Here is a 24,515-nt window from a genome sequence, read left to right as displayed (position 1 = left end):
CAGGAGGAAATGCGCCACCGCCCAGGCCAGGGCCCCGGGTGCGGGAGGGGCAGAACGTGGGACCCGGAGCGGGGACCGAAGGGCTGCGGGCGGGAGAATACGGGTGGGGCGGCCTGGGAGGGAGCCTGAGACAAGACCCGACGCCCCCAGCCGCTCCGCAGCGGCCCCGCCCTCTTCCGGGCGTACTGGGCGCGACTGGCGTTGACCGCAGTAGGAACGTGCTGCACGGGCCGGGGCACAGACACAGGGGCTTCCTATCATGGGGGTGATCGCTGGGGAGTTTAAAAACACCTGTGGCCAGACCCCAGCCCAAACCAAATGAATCTGTCTCGGGGACCAGGCTGGGGACGCTGGTCCTTGCTTGTTTTGAAGGCCCTGAAGGAGATTCGCTGGTGCAGCCACTTGTGATCCGTTTTCTAAATGGATTAGTCAGTGCCTAGGAGATGGCTTCTAGCACGTCCAAAATCGATAGGGATTTTTAAAAGACTCCTTTTCTGAAAAATCGGAGAGCCGGGTGTGAAAGATAAAGCGAAGTGGCGCCCCTACCTTTCCACTGACAGGTTTGGTTGCGATTTTGAGAATTGGCTTCATGTGGCAAGTCTGGCGTAAAAACCCAACTGCACCTCTAAAAACGCGTGTTCACATGTGTCAACAAATACTTTGTTGCAAATATACTTGCGTGTTTTTCATAAACGAGTGTTATTTGTGCCAAAGAAAGGGTGAATTTGCTGCACTTAGTCTGCTTTAAGGGGATTTGTCCAAAAAAAAAAAAATTAGAAAAAGCTAATCAGGCAAATTGGAATGCACCAGTGTTCCCAGATGTGAACCATATACTCCAAGCTATTCCTCAGCAAATGCAAAGGATGACAAGTGTCAGTACTTCATACAACTAGATTTAATAAGTTGTTATTACAGAAAAAAATGAAGTCCAAACTACAAAGTTTAAGCAGTTGTAAGCAGTAGCTGCATTGAGCTCCATGTTTAGTCACAGTACTGTAGTTCCATACAAGCAATATTAGTCCAAGCCCCAAAGGCAGAAGCTGAGTAAGGGTTACTAGCAAAAAACAATCTAAGAGAACAGGTAATAAAAGATACAATACATTTAAAATTAGTTGTTAGTTGAAAAACAAATACAGAGATCTTAGCTGTGAACACTCTAAAAGTTAAGTCCATTATTTTGGCAGCAAAAATACAAATACCTAATACTTTATACCCCACAGAACTATATCCAGGTAAGAAAAAGAGCCTAAGTTATCCTGTATTAGCACCCAAGTTTTCTACTTGTTGCAATTAACTTTGTCATCATACAAATTTAAACATCCCCGAATCATATAGCCACTTCTTGACCCATTTTGGGGTATAAAGTCAACAGCATTAATTATAAAACACTCTGTGGTAAGATGGAACACTATTGCAGCTGAGATAGAGAAGTTTAGTTATTATAAAAGAAAAAAAAAAACAAAGAAATGTTAGCTGACATACCATACAAGCTAGTGAAAAGCAACAATCCATTCAAATAAGCCATTTTTAACAAAAAGATACATTTTTTTCACTAATCTGTGACTAATCTTTCACTCAAACCTTGCAAGTAGAGATGTCACAATACTCAAATATTTAGGTAGGAGCTTTACCCAGTTAAATGCCATTTTGTTGCTAATATAATAGATAAAATGAAAACTAGCAGTTATTCGCTAATTGCATAAATGCAGTACATTCTGCATTAGCCCATGCCTCACTAACAAGCTATAAAACACAAGATATAGGCAGAAATCTAAGCATAATCTTTATACCACTAAGCAAGAATTTTCCGATTTCTTTTCTTCTGTTCCTAATCATTTATTTGTAGTTAATGTAAAATTCCAACCAGTAGTACCCAATTTGAGTTAAAATTTTACATCACAACTTGATCTAATCTATATATTATTTACAAAACTGAATACATAGAGCATACCCAAGACCAACTCTGGACACAAGTTTCTCTGAGTTATTGATGAACCTCATCTCCACAGCGATGGAGCTGAAAGAGGCCATCAACCACTAGTAGAAACATATCATCTATCTGGAGCAAGTCATTGGCTGTTCTGTTTACGCCAACACCAGTTTTGCAGTTGTAGTTTTTGCTTTGACTGTAGGTGCTATTGCAATGACACATTAATGACTGTGCCTTAACTGCACAGCTTCCAGGTGAGGAGGGTGTCGGAAAAGCAGCAGCAGAAAGGCAGACAGATCATGCACGCAGTTGCCACAATGAAAGGCAAACAAGGGGCACCAGAACAGGAAGCAGGCGTGGGTATGGAGGAAGATGCAACCCGACACATAGTCAGGGTCCACAGACAGTGGTGACATCCGAGTGTGCTTCTTCAGTGCCACCAACTGAGCCTTACAGGGAGGCAGCACGAGTGAGACCCTGCAGGTGAGGTCTGCAGTACACCACGAAGGCGGTGTCCTCTTAGCAACTTCCTGTATGACTCAGACATCACCACTGTCAGTGCACATAAAAGATTCGGCCTGGGAGAAAGGCACTGTCTCACACAAGGACAGCAGTTGGTGGCAGGTTCTCTCTTTTTCTCTCTCTCTCTCTCTCACACACACACACACACACACACACACACACGACATAATGAAGAGTTAGAGGGAAAAAGCAATGAAACATTCTGTTGACTTAGCCAGATTTGAAACCCGGTGGTATTCCGGTTGGGGTGACTTCATTCTCAGGGCCACAGGTTTGGCTGCACCTGGTGTTGTATAAATCCACCGTGACATCCCTAGAGAACTGCACTGTGACATCCCTAGTCTTACACTAAACCACTGTGATAAAGGAAAAGGCTTCTCAAAATCTCACATGTTCTGCTCATTCTGTCATTTTATTACCCAATTATCCGTTACATTTCCAATCACTTTACATAACCAACCATTTTCATCGTTGTCACACTATTGTAAACCACATCAGCAAGTTAATACATAAAGCTTTGCATTTCAAAAAACTAGACACTTTAGTAACAATATTACAAAGGTTTTAGCTTCAAAAATAACTGAAAATGAAAAAAATAAACTTTTAAAGAATTAGCATCATAAAATTAATTTATTCCAATAAAAATACAAAATAATATTATGACATTGACCAGATATGAAAGTCCCTCCCAGAAACAACTCTATTAATGATTGAGAAAGCACTCCTTAAAGAAAATACGAAATAAAATGAAAAATATGTAAATATGTTTAATTTTTTTCTTAGCAAAAAATCTTTCTAAAAATAACAATGAAAATTTGTCTCAGTACAAAGGCTACATTACTATTGAAAAAATACCAGCATGAAGAAAAGGTACATATTTGACAGTAGAAAAATGATTTCAGTGAATCACAATGTCTAAAGTTTGCAATGAAAATAAATCTGCAATAAAGATTTATGCCTTTTTTCTTTTCTTTTTTTTCTATTTTTTATACAAACAGTACAAACAGTATTGCACATAACAACAAATAGTCGAGGTTAAGTTATAGCCTTCAAAAAATCGACTAGTTCAAGTGTCACACCAAGGAAAGGCCACAGCAGGACCTGTGTTACCCAGGGGCTTCCCAGTCAAGTTGCAGGTCAGAACACCTCTGTGTTTTAAAAAATAATTTTTTTGAAGGACCCTCTCTTTTAATATAACATTAACAACTTGGGGGCACATTTATTTACAAAACAAAAGGGAACATGTTATAATTTAATAAACTAAAAAAGTTCTCTTTAAAAAAATACAAACAGAAGAACTCTTTCACAATCCTGGTCAGTCGCGCACAATCAACGCTTGATTAGAAATATACAAATTAAGGGAAAGTAGTTTCCACCATCTATTCACAACGTTCAGCACCAAATGGAGTTTATTTTTTGTAACCTATTCTTCAGGACAATGTTTTTTGTCTTCACTTTAGCTTTATGCTGTACAATCTTCCAGCTTTTTAAAAAATCTCAGTGTTATTTTAATACATGAAAGAGGGGTGCTTCTTCAAAAAGTTTTGCTTCTTTCACATAATTAGGTAGATTTCTGTAGGTTAGATATGATCTTTTATAGTTATAAAGCTCTAACTTCTTCATTTTCAAAAAACACAAATAAGCATGAAAAAAATAAAGTTACCCATCTGTTAAATCATTTTCTTGCAGAATTAAATTAATATATATTTTTCTGAATAAACTTACTTAGAAAATATCATTTTCTTTCCTATATTTCAAAATTGAGGTATTGCAAAAGATCATGTCAGTCAGAAAGCATGCCTTTTTCCTTAAAAACAAAAAAAAAAAATCTGCCAACTTTTGAAAACTGTCTAGAATACAAAAAGTAGTAGTGCATAACAAAATTTCTTGTACAGATGAAAAAAAACCCCACAAACATAGAAAAAAAACAAACAAAACCACACCTGGGCTGGAAAAAAGCAATTATTACCAAAAAGCCTCAAAAAGGGGAGGATTCTAAAATAAGCATTTTTAATCCAGTAAAAAACTATTTTGTTTTTCCTTTTTGAAAACAAACTATAGCTTGAGAGTCAGTAATTGCAACTAAACATGGGAGAACAAAACAAAAGCAACACTAACTTAAGACAGTACAAGGACATCACAGCACAGAAAACACAGCGACTTAAATCTATTCTGCAGTGTCATATCCAGTCAGATTGTCCCCAGAATTCCAAAACATAGGAAGAAGATTAAAAAAAGATTTACATAGTCTTGCAATCATTGTGTGTGTTTATATATTACTATCTGCAGCCCAAGGGTGAATGCTAGAAAAATGTCCACGCTAGTGCTAGCAGGCCTCCATTCTAGACCACGCTAGGGCTAGCAGGCCTCCATTCTAGACCACGCTAGTGCTAGCAGGCCTCCATTCTAGACCACACGCTATGGCTAGCAGGCCTCCATTCTAGACCACGCTAGTGCTAGCAGGCCTCCATTCTAGACCACGCTAGGGCTAGCAGGCCTCCATTCTAGACCACACGCTATGGCTAGCAGGCCTCCATTCTAGACCACGCTATGGCTAGCAGGCCTCCATTCTAGACCACGCTATGGCTAGCAGGCCTCCATTCTAGACCACGCTAGGGCTAGCAGGCCTCCATTCTAGACCACGCTATGGCTAGCAGGCCTCCATTCTAGACCACGCTAGTGCTAGCAGGCCTCCATTCTAGACCACGCTATGGCTAGCAGGCCTCCATTCTAGACCACACGCTATGGCTAGCAGGCCTCCATTCTAGACCACGCTAGTGCCAGCAGGCCTTCATTCTACTCAAGCTTAACAGGATTAATCCAGGGAATTAAGTAGTTAGTTTCTCACCCAGACAACCAACTCTGCCCAGGCCATCTTATTTTGTACAGACATTTCTTTAGCATCACCATTACACAACTTTCTTAAAAATGTGCCTAGTTTGTCAATCTGACAACTTATCTCTATATCCTGTATATATTCTTAGTGTTTGTAAGCTAAGATGAGCTCTTTGGTTTTCTGGACAAGGTCTGAAGCTATGTAAAATGGTGCAAGCACTAAGAGATTGTAACTAAGAGCTCATGTGTTAGTTTATAATATACCAGTTATGAACTGTCAAGTTCGTTAATGTCTGACAGAGGCTTTAAACAGTTAAGTTTGATCACAGTTAGACATAATCACTTTACTATATAAAATAAATTGCACAATATATAACAGAGCACCGCAAAGTACTTCATCTACCATCCACAAATTTGCTTGAAGAATATCCTACACCTAGGTTTTATATCGGTTGTAATATAGGTCATTCTGTTATGGGCTCTTCTCATTCAGAGCATTCCATTTACTGAGGCATGCCTTCCTCTGGTCAATTACCAATTCTTTGAATGAAAAAAACTTTTTTAAAAAAATGAGTATTTTATAGCTTATATAGATTCTTAATTTGTGCATTGTGGGAACGTTTTATACTAGACATTGGATATAAAATTTATTGCATGCAGCAACCTGATTAAGTAAACATGCAGTCAGAAATAGTGACCTTCCACCAAAGCTTTCTGAAGTCTATTCTGATCTCCTTTCGGCAGCTGACTCTATCCCTAAAATCACAAAAGTGTGTTGTTGGGTTTTTGTGTTTAATTGATATCTTAGCCTGAATAGAGTATTATGGTATTAATAATACCATTTTAATAGCAGCAAAAGCTATTGCAGCATAAATTTACATAATACTAAAAGATCTAACCAAAATCCTCGGCAAAACAAAAATCAAACATGAAGGAAAAATAAAAGATCCAGCTTATGAGGTATCCTTACAAGTCAAAATAGAGAGCAACTAAAGGCTTATTTTCATGAAGGGTTATCCTTACTCTAAGTGACCCGAACTAATGATTGCTGAATTGTTGTGAAGTTTTTGCTACATCTGCCACCTACTCACGAGTATTACCTTTGGTAAGTCTTGTTCTAGGGGCAACTCTCTAAGTTTCTGAAAATAAGTGCATGCTCCAGTTCAAAACAATCAGAACAACACCACCACAGCAACAAACAAAAGAATCACAGACAGTAGCCTGACGGCCGCTACTGAGAATGGCAGCCTACATACTGTCACGAGTGACAAATCAGGTATAAAAAATTAAGGTACCAAGCAGACAAAGGTGTGAATCAAAGTGCAAATCAGTACCATTCTACACTCTGCAATTCTGCATTATACTGGACACTGAGTTCAGTAATATGACTGTAAATAATAATAATAATTAATAATAATAATAAAAAGACCCAATTCTTCTTTAAAAATCGAGAACGAATGCACAGATTTCCAGAACACTGTAAGCCCTGAGGCAGTGCCCTCTCTCTCCCCTCCTTGTTATCTACTCCAGTACTGTGGCTGGGTCGGCCGTGGCTCAGCTCCAGCGGAACGGGACGTGACGAGGGCGGTCGCCTCCCTCCTTCACCAGCGGTTTGTGGAACTCCCGCCCGGCTCGGGAATGTATGCTCGCCCAGCAGTATTCACAGTAATACTGCAGACAGGTGACGTTGGCACAGAAGAACGGGGCAAACTTCCCACCACAGCGTGTGCCCTGGCACTCATCACACATCTGATCATCCAGCACATATGGCTTTACTTCAACCTGGACCCAAAGAGGAAAGACAGAGAAAAATGGTTTAGCAAAGCTTCCTCACATGCCTTGCTTTTGAGAGTTTATAGTATAGCTTCATGGTACGTCTCAATCAGATGCTGCTTTCAACTCTGCTGATACTGGATGGTAATCGAGAGCATAGGCTTTGGAATAAGCTCCTTGATTTACTTCTTGTGTGATATGAGACAAATTCTTAAAATCTCTGTGCCTCTGTTTGCTCTATATCTGTAAAATGGGTATGTTTTCACACACATAAACACATCACACACACACACATTTGTGCAATCTGTAAATAGGTATAACAGTGTTTACATCAAAGGGTGCTGGGGAGGATTAAGAGGGGCTGTGCATGTCAAAGCACGTGAGCTGAATCCTGAAAGCCGGGCAGCATCTGACAGTGCAGGACAAAGAAGAACACTGCAGGGAGAGGAAGCAGCCAGGACAACGGCCATAAGCAAGAGGAGGCAGGCACATCCTTGGGAGATGCTGTGGCTGGAGCCAGGCCTGAGGGCAAGAGGCACACTGAATATGGGAGGAACTGAAGGGTACACTGCTGTGAGGCTGTGCACCTCAGTGTCGTAGTGATGCAGGTCCCTGAGACTAACACTCCAAAACTGCATACCATGGACTGGAGAGGAAGGGACTCACAGCTGAGGTGTTAAGAAGCTACTATAATAATTGGGGCTTTTTTAGTTTTGGAACTTTCTCTGTTACCTTAATCTCCCCCCAACACTGGAAACTTCAATAGAAGACAACTTTTCATTACAGCCCTTTAGGGAACATTTTTAAATCTAAATGAAGCAAAGCTGTATGACTGAAAACCAAAAGAAGAAAAAAGTTACCACGTTCTCACCCACTTTCCTTTCCTAGAACTTTAGAAAAGAAACATCATTAACTTTGTTTATTTTTAATTATTATTATTATTTTTGAGATGGATTGTCACTCTGTTGCCAGGCTGGAGTGTAGTGGTGCGATCTCGACTCAATGCAACCTCCACCTCCCGGGTTCAAGCCATTCTCCTGCCTCAGCCTCCTGAGTAGCTGGTATTACAGGAGTGTACCACCACGCTCTGCTAATTTTTTGTATTTTTAGTAGAAATGGGGTTTCACCATGTTAGCCAGGCTGGTCTCAAACTCCTGATCTCGGGTGATCCGCCTGCCTCAGCCTTCCAAAGCGCTGGGATTACGGGCGTGAGCCACCATGCCCAGTCGAAATACTATCTTATTGTGGTTTTGATTTGCATTTCTCTAATGATGGACAATGTTTAGCATTTTTTTTCATGTCCTTGTTGTCCATTTGTGTATCTTCTTTGGAGATACACAATTCAATGAGGAAATGCATAGAGAATAATTCACATAAGAATTCACAGACAATTCACATAAAAATGTTTATATTAGCTGGTTGTGGTGGCATGCACCTGTAATCCCAGCTACTCAGGAGGTGAGAGGATCACTTGAGCCCAGGAGTTCAAGCCCGGCCTGAGCAGCATACTGTTTCCCTGGCTCTTAAAGAAAAAATAAAAAAAAAAAAAAAAAAAAAAAAGATGTTCATATTTACTTGTAGTCAGGAAAAAATTGAAGCCATTATTCTCATCAGACTGGCAAACATTTAAAAGAGTGATAACTATTTCTCATCATCTGCTGATAGAAATATGAATTGCTACAAGGTTTTTTTTTGTTTTGTTTTGTTTTGTTTTTTGAGATGGAGTCTCACTGTTGTTGCTCAGGCTGGAGTGCAATGGAACAATCTCAGCTCACTGCAACCTCCACCTCCTGCAACCTCCACCTCCCAGGTTCAAGTGATTCTCCTGCCGTAGCCTCCCAAGTAGCTAGGATTACAGGTGCCCACCACCACACCCAAATATAATTTTTATAGTTTTAGTAGAGATGGGGTTTCACCATGTTGGCCAGGCTGGTCTCAAATTCCTGACCTCAGGTGATCCACCTGCCTTGGCCTCCCAAAGTGCTGGGATTACAGGCGTGAGCCACCACACCTGGTCTGCTACAACATTTTCGAAAAGCAAACTAGCAAATTATTCAAATTAAAAATATGTATACCCTTCGGCCCAAGAATCCCAGTGTTGGCTATTGTTCCAGATGCAATCCCAATGCTTGGAAATATAACCACCAGAAGTGAGGACATATGTAAAGTATATCTATTGCGAGACTTGTCCACAATGGCAAAAAATCAGAAACAAAGTAAATGTCTAGCTACAGGGAAACACTTGAATAAAATATGGGTTATCCATTCCGATGGAATATCATGCAGCCATGAAAAAGACTTGATTATGCTCCATCGGTTGATGAGAAAAGATTTCCATTACACAGGGACATTAGGACCAAGTGGAATGATGGCTATTGCAAGCTGTAAAATGCTGAACAAACATATGTAAGATCATGTAATACATTTGTGTTGATATTTGAAAATGCAGTATTAATAAAACAGCACCTTCTGTCTATTTGGGCTTCCAGCTAAGCTTGGTAACAATGCTCCTTACTGGCTGAAGGGTTTTGAGGGATCTAGTCTACACAGTACTTCAGAAGATGTGTCATGAAGGCTTTCATGACTGCCTTGAGGCCAGAGGCACAGTGATGCCTTATTTACCAGCTTTCTTAGGGAATAACATATACCTCAAGTTATTTTTCCAGAAACCAGACACTTCTCCTTTTTGGTGCCAAAATATCTTGAATGTTGATGTTTTTTGACAAAAATCTTGCTAAAATGTACTAGTTCCCCTCCCCCCTCTTAGATAGGCGACATTATGAACATTATTCCTAAGGAATGCCAAGTAATGCAATGCAGTAGAGAGTTTTCACTTTTTCTATTGGCCCCGTTCAAAATCTGGTGGTCCGTTATCATATCTAAAACACTTTCCAAACACCTCTTTTAGGTTTGCAATTTCCAATCATTTTCATTTTGCCTGGAAAGTTAGAAAAATCAAGTTTGTGAAGAGCTGAACATTAAATGCCAATAGGTATGACTCTTTATATAAAAAAAAATAGGCTAGGTGCAGTGGCTGATGCCTGTAATTCCAACACCTTGGAAGGCTGAGGCAGGAGGATCCCTTGAGGCCAGGAGTTCGAGACTAGCCTGGGCAACAACAAAAAAATTAGCCCTGCATAGTGGGATGCACCTGTAGTCCCAGCTACTTGGGAGGCTAAGGCGGGAGGATCCCTTGAGCTCAAGAGCTAGAGGCTGCAGTGAGCCAAGATCGTGTCATTGTACTCCAGCCTAGGTGACACAGTGAGACCCTGTCTCAAAAATATATATGTCATAATAGTAAAAATAAAAAAAAGAATGTGGCTTTTGGATTGCTACTGTGCTCTCAGGGGCCTTTCCTGAAGGCTTCCAGAGGGGTGAGTGGTGCTGTTCCTGCAGAGCTGCTCCTGAGGTGTGTCTGAAGAGCAGAGGTTTGCCTAAAGACAAGACACACACCATGATGATCCACAAACACAGATGCGCAAGTTAGTGACCACGACCTCTTAAACAGCAACAGTCAAACAGTATTTCTGGATTGAAATCAACAAAAGAGAGGCAGAGCAAGATGGAAGAACAGAAGTCTCCGCCGATCAACCTCCACCCAACCCGTGCCCCACAAGAACAGGAAGTTAGTAACTATCCACACGGGAAAAAAACACCTTTAGAAGAACCAAAAATCAGGTAGGTCCTCGTAGTACCTGGTTTTATCTTCATATTGCTGAAAGAGGCACTGAGGAGATAGAAAAATAGTCCTGAATCACCAAGTATTTAAACCAGCCCGAGCCTGAGGGGAATCTCCAATTCCCCCAACTCGAGTTCCCCCAAGCCTCGCCACTGTGGGCTACAGCGCTCTGTGTCTCCAAATCAACTTGCAAGTCAGTCTAGGCCATAAGGACTGCAACACTTAGGTGAGTCCTAGTGCTGAACTAGGCCCAGAGACAGTGGATTCGGGGGCACATGGCCTACTGAGACATCAGCCAAGGGAGGGCTGGCATCACCCCTGCCCTAACCCCAGGCTACACAGCTCATGGCTTCCTTCAGTTTGAGGAGAGGAGAGGGAAAAGTGGGAAGGGCTTCATCTTGCATCTTGGATACCAGCTCAGCCACAGAAGGACAGGGCACAGTCAGAATTGTGAGGTCCCTTTTCCAGGCCCTAATTCCCAGGTGACATTTCTAGACACACCTTCGGCCAGAAGGAAACCCACTGCCTTGAAGGAAGGACCCAGTCCTGGCAGCATGCATTACCTGCTGGCTGAAGAGCTCTTGGGCCCTGAATAGCCAGCAGTGATACCCAGGACCTCGGGTGAGCCTCTGAGACTTGCTGGCTTTAGGTACCAGCACGGCCACAGTTGGGTAGAGCAGTGGGTAGGCTCCTGGGGTCCCCAACTCTAGGATTTGACTCTTGGATGGCATTTCTGGACCTGCCCTGGGCCAGAGGGGAGCCCAGTGCTCTGAAAAAGGGTTTCAGGCCAGGCAGTGTTTACCACCAGCTGACGCAGGGCCTTAAGGGAATGCTGGACTTAGTCTGGCAGTACTTCTCATGGCCTGGGGTGGCAGTGGTGGAAAAGTGAGACTCCTCCGCCTTTGGAAAGGGGAGGGAAGAGTGGGAAAGAATGCAATTGTGGTTTGAGTGCCAGCTCAGTCACCATACAATAGAATACCAGGTAGACTTCTAAGGTTTTCCACTTTAGTACATGATGCCGGGACAGCACCTCTGAGTCTGCCTGGGGGCTTGGGGAAACTCACCGCCCTGAAGGGAAAGACACAAGCCTGGCTGGCTTTGCCACCTGCTGATAGTAGAGGCCCAGGGCCCTGAGTGAACACACGCAGTAACCAGGGAGTGGTTACGGCAGGCCTTACGCAAAAGCCAGTACTGTGCTGGCTTCAGGTCGGACACAGCACAGTCAGAGTGGTGGTGGCCACAGGGGTTTGTGTCACTCCACCCCCAGCTTTAGGTGACTGAGAACAGAGAGACTCTTTGGGAGAAAGTAAGGGAAAAGAACAAGAATCTCTGCCTGGTAATGCAGATAATTCTCCCAGATTTTGCCCAAGACCATCAAGGCAGCACCTCTACGAGTCTACAGGAACCGCAGTAGCTAACTTGGGCTTGGGTGACCCCTAAAGCAGAAACAGCGTAGAATACAACACCCAAGTCCTTTCACATACCTGGAAAGCCTTCCCAAGAAGGACAGGTATAAATAAGCCCAGGCAGTGAAGACTACAATAAATACCTAATTCTTCAATGCCCAGACACCAAAGAACATCTGCTAGCATCAACACCATCCAGGAAAACATGACCTCGCCAAATAAACTAAATAAGGCACCAGGGACCAATCCTGGAGAAACAGAGATATGTGACCTTTCAGACAGAGAATTCAAAATAGTTGTGCTGAGGAAACTCAAAGAAGAGACAAAGGTCACTATATAATGATAAAGGGGTCAATTCAACAAGAGGATATAGCAATTTTAAATATATATTTGGGCTGGGCACAGTGGTTCATGCCTGTAATCCCTGCACTTTGGGAGGCCAAGGTGGGTGGATCACTTGAGGTCAGGAGTTTCAGACTAGCCTGGCCAACATGGCAAAACCCCGTCTCTACGGGGTACAACACCCCTGTACTATATTAGTAGGCATGGTGGCAGGTACCTGTAATCTCAGCTACCCAGGAGGCTGAGGCAGGAGAATCACTTAAACCCCAGAGGTGGAGGTTTCAGTGAGCTGAGATCACGCCACTGCACTCCGGCCTGGGTGACAGAACAAGACTCCGTCTCAAAAATACATACACACATACATACATATATATATATATATAAATTGATTATATATGTATGCACCCAACACTGGAGCACCCAGATATATAAAGCAAATATTAGTGCTAAAGAGAAAGACAGGCCCCAATAAAGAAACATCTTTATTGATGAAAGATGCAGACTTAATCTGCACGACTAACCAAAGGGATCTAACAGATATTTACAGAACATTTCATCCAAAAGCTACAGAACACACATTCTTTTCCTCAGCACATGAATCATCCTCAAGGATAGACCATATGTTAGGTCACCAAGTAAGTCTTAAAACATTCAAAAAAATTGAAATAATATCATGTATCTTCTGTAACCATAATGTAATAAAACTAGAAATTAATAACAAAAGGAATTTTGCAAACTACACAAATACATGGGCCGGGCACAGTGGCTCACACCTGTAATCCCAGCACTTTGGGCCAAGGCAGGTGGATCACTTGAGGTCAGAAGTTTGAGACCAGCCTGACCAATAAGGGGAAACCCCGTCTCTACTAAAAATACAAAATTAGCCAGGTGTGGTGGCGCATGCCTATAATCCCAGTTACTTGGGAAGCTGAGGCAGGAGAATCGCTTGAACCTGGGAGGTGGAGGTTGCAGTGAGCCGAGATATCGCACCATTGCACTCTAGCCTGGGCGACAAGAGTGAAACTCCGTCAAAAAAAAAAAGAAAAAAGAAAAAAAAGAAAAAACAAATACATGGAAATTAAGCAATATGCTCCTGAATGACCAGTGGGTCAATGAAGAAATTAAGAAGGAAACTGAAAATTTTATTGAGACAAATGATAATGAAAACAGAACATACCAAAACCTATGGATACAGCAAAAGCAGTACTAAGAGGAAAGTTTATAGTGTAAGCCTACATCAAAAAGGAGGGAAAACTTCAAATAAACAATCTAATGATAAAACTTAAAGAACTAGAAACGCAAGAGGAAATGAAACCCAAGATTAACAGAAGAAAGACATAATAAAGATCAGAGCAGAAATAAAATGCAACTGAAATGAAAAAGACAATAGAAAAGTTAAACAAAACCGACAAACTTTTAGCCAGACTAAGAAAAAGAAAAGATTCAAATAAATAAAATCAGAAATCACAAGGTCAGGAACTTGAGACCAGCCTGACCCACATGGTGAAACCTCGTCTCTACTAAAAATACAAAAATTAGCTGGGCATGGTGGCATGTGCCTGTAATTCCAGCTACTCAGGAGGCTGAGGCAGGAGAATCAGTTGAACCTGGGAGGTGAAGGTTGCAGTGAGCCGAGATCGCACCACTGCACTCCAGCCTGGCAACAGAGCGAAACTCTGTCTCAAAGAAAAAAAAAAAAATCAGTCAATCATATCAACAGAATGGAGGATAAACACCATATTATCATTTTAATTGATGCAGAAAAAGTATTTGATAAAATTCAAAATCCCTTCATGATAAAAATCCTCAGCTGGGTGCTGTGGCTCACTCTTGTAATCCTAGCACTTTGGGAGACCGAGGTGGGTGAATCACTTGAGGTCAGGAATTTGAGATCAGCTTGGCCAATATGGTGAAACCCCGTCTCTACCAAAAATACAAAAAAATTAGCCAGGCGTGGTGGCGCACACCTGTAACCCCAGCTACTTGGGAGGCTGAGGCACAAGAATCACTTGAATCCAGGTGGTGGAGGTTGCAGTGAGCCAAGATCATGCCACCGCACTCTAGCCTGGGTGACAGAGCAAGACCTTGTCTCAAATATATATATATATATATAAATCAAAATAGATTAACATCTTAAATCTAAGACCTCAAACTATGAAGTTACTGAAGGAAAACACTGGGAAAAATCTTTAGGACACTGGTCTTGGCAAAAATTTATTGAGCAATACCCCCCACAAACAGACAACCAAAGCAAAAATGGACAAATAGGATCACATCAAGTTAAAAACCTTCTGCACAGCAAAGGCTAAAATCAACAAAGAGACAACCCACTGAATGGGAGAAAATATTTGCAAACTATCCATCTGACAAGGGATTCATAACCAGAATATGTAAGGAGCTCAAACAACTCTCTAGGAAAAAAATCTAATAATCCAATCACATATGGGCAAAAGATTTGAACAGACATTTCTCAAAAGAAGACATACAGATGGCAAACAGGAATATGAAAAGATGCTTAACATCATTGATCATCAGGGAAATGCAAATCAAAACCACAATGAGATATCATCTCACCTCAGTTAAAACGGTTTATATCCAAAAGACAGGCAATAGCAAATGCTGGTGAGGATGTAGAGAAAAGGGAACCCTTGTATGCTGTTGGTTGGAATGAAAATTAGTACAATCACCAGGGAGAACAGTTTGGAGTTTCCTTAGAAAAGTAAAAATTGAGCTACCATATGATCCAGCAATCCCATTGTTGGGTATATACCCCAAAGAAAGGACATCAGTCTATCAAAGAGATATCTGCACTCCCATGTTTGTTGCAGTACTGTTCACAATAGCGCAAATTTGTAAGCAACCTAAGTGTCCATTGGCAGATGAATGGGCCAGGTATGGTGGCTCACACCTGTAATCCCAGCACTTTGGGAGGCCAAGGCAGGCGGATCACCTGAGGTCAGGAGTTTGAGATCAGCCTAGACAACATGGTCTACTACATGTTGTATCTACTACAAATACAAAAATTAGCCAGATGTGGTGGTGGGTGCCTGTCATCCCAGCTACTTGGGACACTGAGGCAGAAAAATCGCTTGAACCCGGGAGGTGGAGGTTGCAGTGAGCCACGATCGCACCATTGCACTCCAGCCTGGGAGACAAGAGCGAAACTCTGTCTAAAAGAAAACAAAACAAAACAAACAAACAAAAATATGAATGGATGAAGCAAATGTGGAACATATACACAATAGAGTTCCATTCAGCCTTAAAAAAGAATGAGATCCAACCATTTGCAACAACATGGATAGAACTGGAGATCACTATGTTAAGTGAAATAAGCCAGACACAGAAAGACAAACATCACATGTTCTCACTTATTTGTGGGATCTAAAAATCAAAACAATTGAACTCACATACATAGAGAGTAGAAGGATAGGCTGGGAAACGTAGTGGGGAGCTACAGTGGGACAGGAGATGGAGATGGATAATGGGTACAAAAAAATCAGAAACAATGAATAAGACCTACTATTTGATATCACAACAGGGTGACTATAGTCAATAATAACTTAATTGTATATTAAAATAAGGAGTGTAATTGGATTGTTTGTAAGTCAAAGGATAAATGTTCGAGGGGATCGATACCACATTCTCCATGATGTGCTTATTTCACGTTGCATGCCTGTATCAAAATATTTACTATCTATACCCACTATGTATTAAAATTTGGCTGGGCACAGTGGTGCACGCCTGTAATCCCAACACTTTGGGAAGCAGAAGCGGGTGGATCACTTGAGGTCAGGAGTTTGAGACCAGTCTGGGTAACATGGTGAAACCCCACCTCTATGGAAAATACAAAAATGAGCCAGGTGTGGTGGTGGTGCCTGTAATACCAGCTACTCCAGAGGTTGAGTGAGACAAGAGAATCACTTGAACCTGGGAAGTAGAGGTTGCAGTGAGCCGAGATCGCACCACTGCACTCCAGCCTGAGCGACAGAGTGAGACCCTGTCTCAAAAAAAAAAAAAAAAAGCGAGGCATGGTGGCACACACCTGTAATCCCAGCTAAGATTACCAACAAAAATAAAAAATAAAATAAAAAATAAATTAATAAATTGTTAAAGAATAAAAGGACATAAGGAACAACAACAACAACAAAATCAACGAAAGAGAAGCAGCTGCATGAAGGATTAAGGGTGCTTAGTTTGGCTCCTACTAAGGGGTGATTATTTTGGGTCGAGTGGACTCACCCTCGTGACTAGTATTTATGGAGTGCCTATTCCCTGTCAGCCACCATGTTACAACTGAAATGAACTGTAGACCAATACAAAGTTCTTCCCTAAAATAACTTATGGTCTGTAAAAGAATTTCTGAAAAGCATTCCCAAACCATTTGTGGGGTTTTTGCCACATCCCAGTGCCATCTATACTATTACCTAATATTTTAGTAGATTATCCAAATTAACTCTATTTTTTCCAACAAACAAATATATAACAAAATAAAAACTGGCTTATCTGTTAACCTCTGCAATTACCTGGAATATCATTAACCTCTGACACTTCGGACACACCAATCTGGTGGGATCATGTTACTGACCTATATTACCATTAAAGCTCAAATAGTAGAGCCCCGTGCAGAGCTGATCATATCATTAAGCTGACCCTCTGTTTCAAAAGGCCTTGCAGGCAAAGGAGATGAGAAGTACCTACCGAGAGACACTTAGATTCATACTCATAAGCCTAATGGAGATTACTATACCCAAAGATGCTGAAGAATACATGTAATTTATTGATGAGCTTGTAACCACTAAGGATAAGATGGACTGATATGGAGCCTTGGATGAGTGGATGAGTGGCTATAGAAGATGGTAAAGGGAATAATATATTTAGAATGCTACAGACAAAGAGAAAGCTGTACTTTGTAAGTTTAAACTGATCTCAATGCTTAATTGTTTTGTTTCTAACGAGCTAGAGAAAATATTTCCGTCTGCAGTCATTTTGTTATTACTCAAAAAACTGACCTCCTGAAATAAATAAAGCAACGGCTAAACAACTCTTAGTGGCAGAGAACAGATACTAGGGAGACCACAAACTGTTCACAGGTGCAGAATTCCCTCTTCTCAGACCTCAAAAGTTGTAGTAATAGAAAGGAGGCATTGGCCAAGGTCAGGCTAAGCTTGAGTTATGTACTAAAAGTTCTGTTAAGGACAGCCAAAGACTGGCCTCTGTTACAGTCTGTCTTTGGTGGTGGGAACAACCAAATAAATCAGTCAGATACCAGCCAGGCCTGGTGGCTCACGCCTCTAATCCCAGCACTTTGGGAGGCTGAGGCAGGCAGATCATGAGGTCAAGAGATCGAGACCATCCTGGCCAACATGGTGAAATCCCATCTCTACTGAAAATACAAAAATTAGCCAGGTGTGGTGGCACGCACCTGTAGTCCCAGCTACTTGGGAGACTGAGGCAGGAGAATAGCTTGAACCCGGGAGGCAGAGGTTGCAGTGAGCCAAGATCACGCCACTGCACTCCAGCCTGGCAAAAGCGAGACTCCGTATTAAAAAATAATAATAATAAAAATAAAAATAAATCTGTCAGATACCTAGTTATCCTAAGGCACGTAAAGCATACTTATGGGTGACTAGAAGGCAAGTAGAAGCAAGGATTTCAGATAACAGAATCAAAGCAGACGAGCTGGAAAAACAAGCAAAGTGAAGTGATATAATTTAATAGGAATAAATCTAAGGCTGGCATCTACTCAGAAAAATTGGCAGCACACAGCCAAAGCATAGTATTGGGTCAAAAAAAGAAAGAAAAAAATTGGCAGCACAAATACAATGTGTAAGTCAAAGTGTAAAGAAGATGTAGTTAAGCAGCACATCAAGCAAGGCTTTAACTCAAAGAATCAGGAATATGAAGAGGCTGACAAAAGAACAAACCTAATCTAAGGACCTGCTGCAAATCATAAGAAGGAAAACAATGAACTGGAGATCGTGGGTGTGAAGGGCAGAAGAGAAGATGTGCAGAGCTGCCACACTGTATCAGAGGAAAGAGACAATGACATGGGCACCTCTGTGCTTAAGAGAAATCCAGCAAACAGAGGTCAAGTCAGAGAATACTGGCTTCAGGTGGTGATTTCGGAGAACTCAGAAAATAGAGTAGGTGAGAAGTAGTATGGGGGCTACTTGAATGGAAAACATTAGCTCTGAGGTTGGGTTCCTCTTCTGGCTTCAAAGGAGAAGCTCTCATAATCACATTGTTGGAGTAAACTACTGGACACAGGGACTTGAGTGAGCACCTTCTGTCTCTCTCCAGACTACCCAGAGATTTAGGCCAAATGCTACGAGGGGCCATTGCAATGTCAGACTTTATCAACAGAGGCAAAATATTTAGAACACTGAAAGGAAGAGCCAGCTGTACTCTGGGTAAGAAACCTCAACTCTGGCTTTCCATTTTGAGGACCACACTTTAGAAGGACATGACATTGTCAGAAGGACCTGACTCACTTGGAGATCCTACACTATGCTGGCTGAAAGGAGGCCATGATTCACAATACAGACATCTAAACTATGGCCATAGACATCCACAGCATTGCCAGGATCAGAAGTAGAAACTCCAACTAGAGGCTGCCCCATGGTCACTGTTTAGTGTGAGCTCAATATACTGTGTGTTTCAGAAATACTCTGATAGCTCTTAGGAATGAGTTATATTCATTAAAGAGGTACACTTTAGTAATGAGGAATTTAGTTTCTTTAAACTTTTTTTTAACTCACTAGGTTACTTTGAGAAATCAGACCAAAGTAGTTATCCATGATAAAAAGAAGTGAGAAATCAACTGATAACATAAGCAAGCTGTTGACACATTTTCAACTGTTAAAGGCAATACAACAGAGCTAAGTCTAGACACAAGATAACCAGAGCTCACTGCCATGATAGATAATGTCCCCCATATTGGGTAATCAATGTATTAGTTAAGATGGTTGCAAATATATGACTCAATCAAGAGAAGAGCATTTCTTTACAATTTTTTATTTTACTTTTGAGACAGGGTCTCGCTCTGTCACCAGGCTGGAGTGCAGTGGCATGATCTTGGCTCACTGCAACCTCCATCTCCTGGATTCAAGTGATTCTCATGCCTCAGTCTCCCGAGTAGCTGGAATTACAGGCATGTGCCACCATGCCTGGCTAATTTTTGCATTTTTGGTAGAGACGGGTTTCACCATGTTGGCCAGGCTGGTCTCGAACTCCTGGCCTCAAGTGATCTGCCCGCTTTGGCCTCCCAAAGTGCTGGGATTACAGGCATGAGCCACCACACCTGGCTAAAGAATATTTCTAAAATAAGTATTATTTCTGACCAATAGAGGAAATTTTCAACCCCAGTTCACTATTTTTTTTTAAGACACATTCCTGAGGTCTGAGAAAATCTAAGGGAACTTAGCACCTCAAATAAGTTTAATAAATTTAAACTACAATAGCTTCATTTAAAAAGTACATCTGGGACTCAGTGCTTTAACATGAGCCCATTTAGAATCAGTTCAAGTCATAATTTGAACTCACACCTGTCCTTTAAAAAGTCAGCTCGGCCAGGTGCGGTGGCTCACACCTATAATTCCAGCACACTGGGAGGCCGAGGCGTGGAGATCATTTGAGCTCAGGAGTTCAAGACCAGCCTGAGCAACATGCTGAAACCCCATCTCTATCAAAAACACAAAAAACTGGCCGGTTGTGGTGGTGCACTCCTGTGGTCCCAGCTACTCGGGAGGCTGAGGTGGGAGAATCACTTGAGTCTGGAAGGCAGGGGTTGCTGTGAGCTAAGATTGTACCACTGCACTTCAACCTGGGTGATAGAGTAAGACCTTGTCTCAAAAAATAAAATAAAATAAAAAGTAAAAAAAGATTTAAAAAGTCAGCCTGGCAAAATCCCAAAACTATGACTCTTCAGAGTCAAATCAAGCAGAGATCAGTAATAATGTATCAAAGTTCTCCTTTTTTTTTTTTTTTCTGAGGCGGAGTCTCGCTCTGTCGCCTAGGCTGGAGTGCAGTGGTGCGATCTCGGCTCACTGCAAGCTCCGCCTCTCGGGCTCATGCCATTCTCCGGCCTCAGCCTCCCGAGTAGCTGGGACTACAGGCGCCTGCCACCACGCCCAGCTAATTTTTTGTATTTTCAGTAGAGATGGAGTCTCACTGTGTTAGCCAGGACGATCTGGATCTCCTGACCTCGTGATCCGCCCACCTCGGCCTCCCAAAGTGCTGGGATTACAAGCGTGAGCCACTGCGTCCGGCCCAAAGTTCTCCTCTTTAAAAAATATACTATGCAATGGCTAGGAAAAAAGTAGCACTAAAAACTTGGTTTTAGAACTATTTAAGGGAACAATGTTTAAAAAATGAAGGGTTGGGCTGGGTATGGTGAGGTGTGCCTGTAATCCCAGCTACTTGGGAGGCTGAGGCACTTGAGCCCAGGAGTTCAAGTTGAGCCTGAACAGCATCTTCAAAAATAGATAGATAGATATAGATAGACAGACAGATAGATAGATAGATAGATAGATAGATAGATAGATAGATAGATAGATAGATAGATAGATAAAATTAAGAGTTGAGTGTAAGTGTCCCTGTTTTCAGATCTGGCCTTGATGCGAACCTGGGCACCCCATGAAAGGGCCCTGGCTGACTTAGGCCATTTCCTAACATCTGGGACAACAAAGCTTCTTGGAAAGCCCATTTATTTGGTGTGCTAAAAGCTTTTCAACATAATGTGATCATAATCTTCTTGGCATGTGTTATAGAGCACATCTAGCCAGGCCTAAAAACCACAGTAACCTCATTAATATTCCCACTAAATATAGTGTCTGGTTGCTAAAGCAGGCCTCCACCAGCAGACAATACAAAGAATGTCTAAACATACATTTTGGCTGGGCACAATAGCTCACACCTGTAATTCTAGCACTTTGAGAGGCTGAGGCGGGCGGATCACTTGAAGTCAGTAGCTCGAAACCAGCCTGGCCAACATGGTGAAATCCCGTCTCTACTAAAAATACAAAAAAACATTAGCCGGGCATGATGGTAGGTGCCTGGAACCCCAGCTACTTAGGAGGCTGAGGCAGGAGAACTGCTTGAATCTGGGAGGTGGAGGATGAAAGTGAGTCAAGATCACGCCACTGCACTCCAGTCTGGGCGACACAGCGAGACTCCATCTCAAAAAATAAATAAATAAAAATAAATTTTTAGTTTTTCAACTATGAGCTGGAATGCTGTTGTTTAGAAAGCAGATGACAGATGCCTAAAAAATTACAGTGGCAGCTAGGCGTGGTGGCTCATGCCTGTAATCCCAGCACTTTGAGAGGATGAGGTGGGTGGATCACCTGAGGCCAGGAGTTCGAGACCAGCCTGACCACCATGGCAAAACCCGTCTCCACCAAAAATACAAAATTAACCGGGCATGGTGGTGCGTGCCTGTAGTCCCAGCTACTTGGGAGGCTGAGGCAGGAGAATCGTTTGAACCTGGGAGGCGGAAGTTGCAGTGAGCCAAGATAGCGCCACTGGACTCCAGCCTGGGCAACAAGAGCGAAACTCTGTCTCAAAGAAATTAAAAAAAAAAAAAGAAAATTAAAGTGGCAGCCTGGGCGCAGTGGTGCACACCTGTAATCCCTGCACTTTGGGAGGCCGAGGCGGGCAGATCACCTGAGGTCAGCAGTTCGAGACCAGCCTGACCAACGCAGAGAAACCCCGTCTCTACTAAAAATACAAAATTAGCTGGGTGTGGTGGTACACGCCTGTAATCCCAGCTACTCGGGAGGCTGAGGCAGGAGAATTGCTTGAACCCGGGAGGCAGAGGTTGCAGTGAGCCAAGATCACACCACTGCACTCCGGCCTGGGCAACAAGAGCAAAACTCCATCTCAAAAAAATAAATAAATAAAAATAAACAAAATTAAAGGGGCAATGTGAAAACAGCTTTTCCACACCAACAAAGTTATCCAAAATTCTCAGATATAGTTATTAATTTTAGAAGCAATCTAGGGTAGATTTTTAAAAATCCGAGGGGAAACAGTTGGGATTTTATTTTCTTTTTACCTTACAAAGGATGAGACTTACCATTTTTCACATTCTCAACTGCTAGTAGATGAACGATTTTTAAATTACCTTTGTGCCCTTCCCACAGTTTAAGAACTTACTTATTTTCCCATAGCAAGGCTTCTGTGTCAATGCCTCTGCCATATGTTTATGGAGTGCAAAGAGTTCTATGAGTGCTGCTCTGTTTAGCCCTAAGATAATGTTTTCATGAAACACAGAAGGGTGGGCTGACAGTATCCGGCACAGTCTGGTTTCCTGCTATACTGCTTGGAAATGGGGCTGGAAGTATGGGTATAAATCAGTCCAAAACCAAGTGCTAGTAGTAGAAAAGTGTATCATATGGTGAATAAAGGGCAAGAAAATCGTTAAAAATGTGAAACGCATAACTATCATGCTATCAACCCCTGAGGGTATAGAGGTGCAGAGCACCCTGGCCATACCACAACCTCATGGGTCTCTGTTTCCCCTAGCCTATGAGGGGTTTGAACCAGCTCTTACAAACAGGAATAAGCATTCACCAAAAGACTGCTGACTTACTTCTGACACCTGACTTCTAGAGTTGAATCTGAATGTTCTACTGAGATAAGTAAGGCAATGGACAGTTTTCCAATTCTTTATCTCATAAACAACCTCTACACTGAACTATAAGCAGGAAAGATGAATATTTAAATCACTGTAAAGAGTTTTCATATTAAAAATGATCACAAGTCCAAAGGAGGAGACATGAAAGAACAGAGAAGGACAGGAGAGTCAGAAGTCAGGACTTGGAAGGGGAGCCTGGACAAAAGGTTCTATTCCATTCAAAGATCTTTATCCTCCTTTAGACAACCCAAACTCCCTTTAAAAAACTATTTCTAGTCAAGGGCTCTGAGACTCCCAGTACTTCAAAATAAGCCCAGGTAGGATTAGTTCAGATGATATTTGAACTCACTTCTGAGTGTTGCTTCCTCTAGGGTCAAGTCAAACATAGCTATAGACACAACTAGGAAGCTTTCAAGCCAGGTCAGGCAGGAACCACTAAGAGCAGCAAAATAAAGGCTGGGTTGTATGAATCCCAACTAAGGATAGGAGTAGAAATAGTCTGAGAACAGGTCATCTCACCCTCACTTCTTTTGCTATTGAGTCATTGTATATATTCCCGCTGTGGTCAGGAACAAAGTACGGTATTAACAACATTTCCGTTAGTATGGTTCCTAACGGAAATATGGGTCATATTAATCTTCATGTAGGCTAAAAATATACAGCCTTTGGTAGTCTACTAAATTTATGCCCAATATGTGTCTACTAAACAGAGAGAGAGAGAAAAAAAAGATTAAATATATTAAGTACTTAAGGTACTTGCAAAGAACGGTATAATGGATAAAAGGCCATTAAATAAAAAATTGACTATTCTAAAGAACATGCTACTCAAAGCAAATATTATGTGCTTAGCTATCACAATGCCCTTTTTGAGACAGGGTCTTACTCTGTTACCCATGCTGGAGTGCAATGGCATGATCTCGGCTCACTGCAACCTCCACCTCCCAGGCTCAAGTGATTCTTCTGCCTCAGCCTCCTGAGTAGCTGAGATTACAGGCAAGTACCACTACCGTCTGGGTAATTTTTGTATTTTTATTAGAGATGGGGTTTCACCGTGTGGGCCAGACTGGTCTCGAACTCCTGACCTCAAATGATCCACCCGCCTCGGCCTCCAAAGTGCTGGAATTACACTTTGTAATGAGCCACATGCCAGCCACAATGTTCTTTAAATAAAAAGTATTAGAAAGTCCAAAATTGGCAAACTGAAAAGCGCCCTGGTTCCCAACATGAAGCTAAAATAGAGTCACGGGAACACTTTGTCAATGGTGTATGGATTTCAACAATGATTTTTTCTTCTTACATGGAGACATTTTAGATGTGACAGATAATCTCAAATAATCAAAAGATAAAGAATTACAAATACTAAAGGGAATATCAACCACAACGTCAATGCCC

General features: G+C 41.9%; 1 protein-coding gene across 5 annotated transcripts in view; it reads right to left on the bottom strand.

The window, feature by feature from the left end:
- Positions 1–877: 877 nt before the first annotated feature.
- The window catches only part of CPEB3 (cytoplasmic polyadenylation element binding protein 3), a 256,201-nt gene continuing 232,563 nt past the window's right edge, over positions 878–24,515 (bottom strand). For all 5 annotated transcript variants that reach the window (XM_030940515.1, XM_010381317.2, XM_030940513.1 and 2 more), the window contains one exon: positions 878–7,069. In XM_030940515.1, the coding sequence (XP_030796375.1) occupies positions 6,842–7,069 (228 nt within the window). In that variant the 3' untranslated portion in view covers positions 878–6,841. The remainder of the gene's footprint in view (positions 7,070–24,515) is intronic.

Source organism: Rhinopithecus roxellana, chromosome 11 (genome assembly GCF_007565055.1).
Source record: "Rhinopithecus roxellana isolate Shanxi Qingling chromosome 11, ASM756505v1, whole genome shotgun sequence".
Taxonomy (NCBI): Eukaryota; Metazoa; Chordata; class Mammalia; order Primates; family Cercopithecidae; genus Rhinopithecus; species Rhinopithecus roxellana.
Note: the sequence above shows the minus strand (reverse complement) of the source record. Positions and strands in the feature narration are given on the sequence as shown.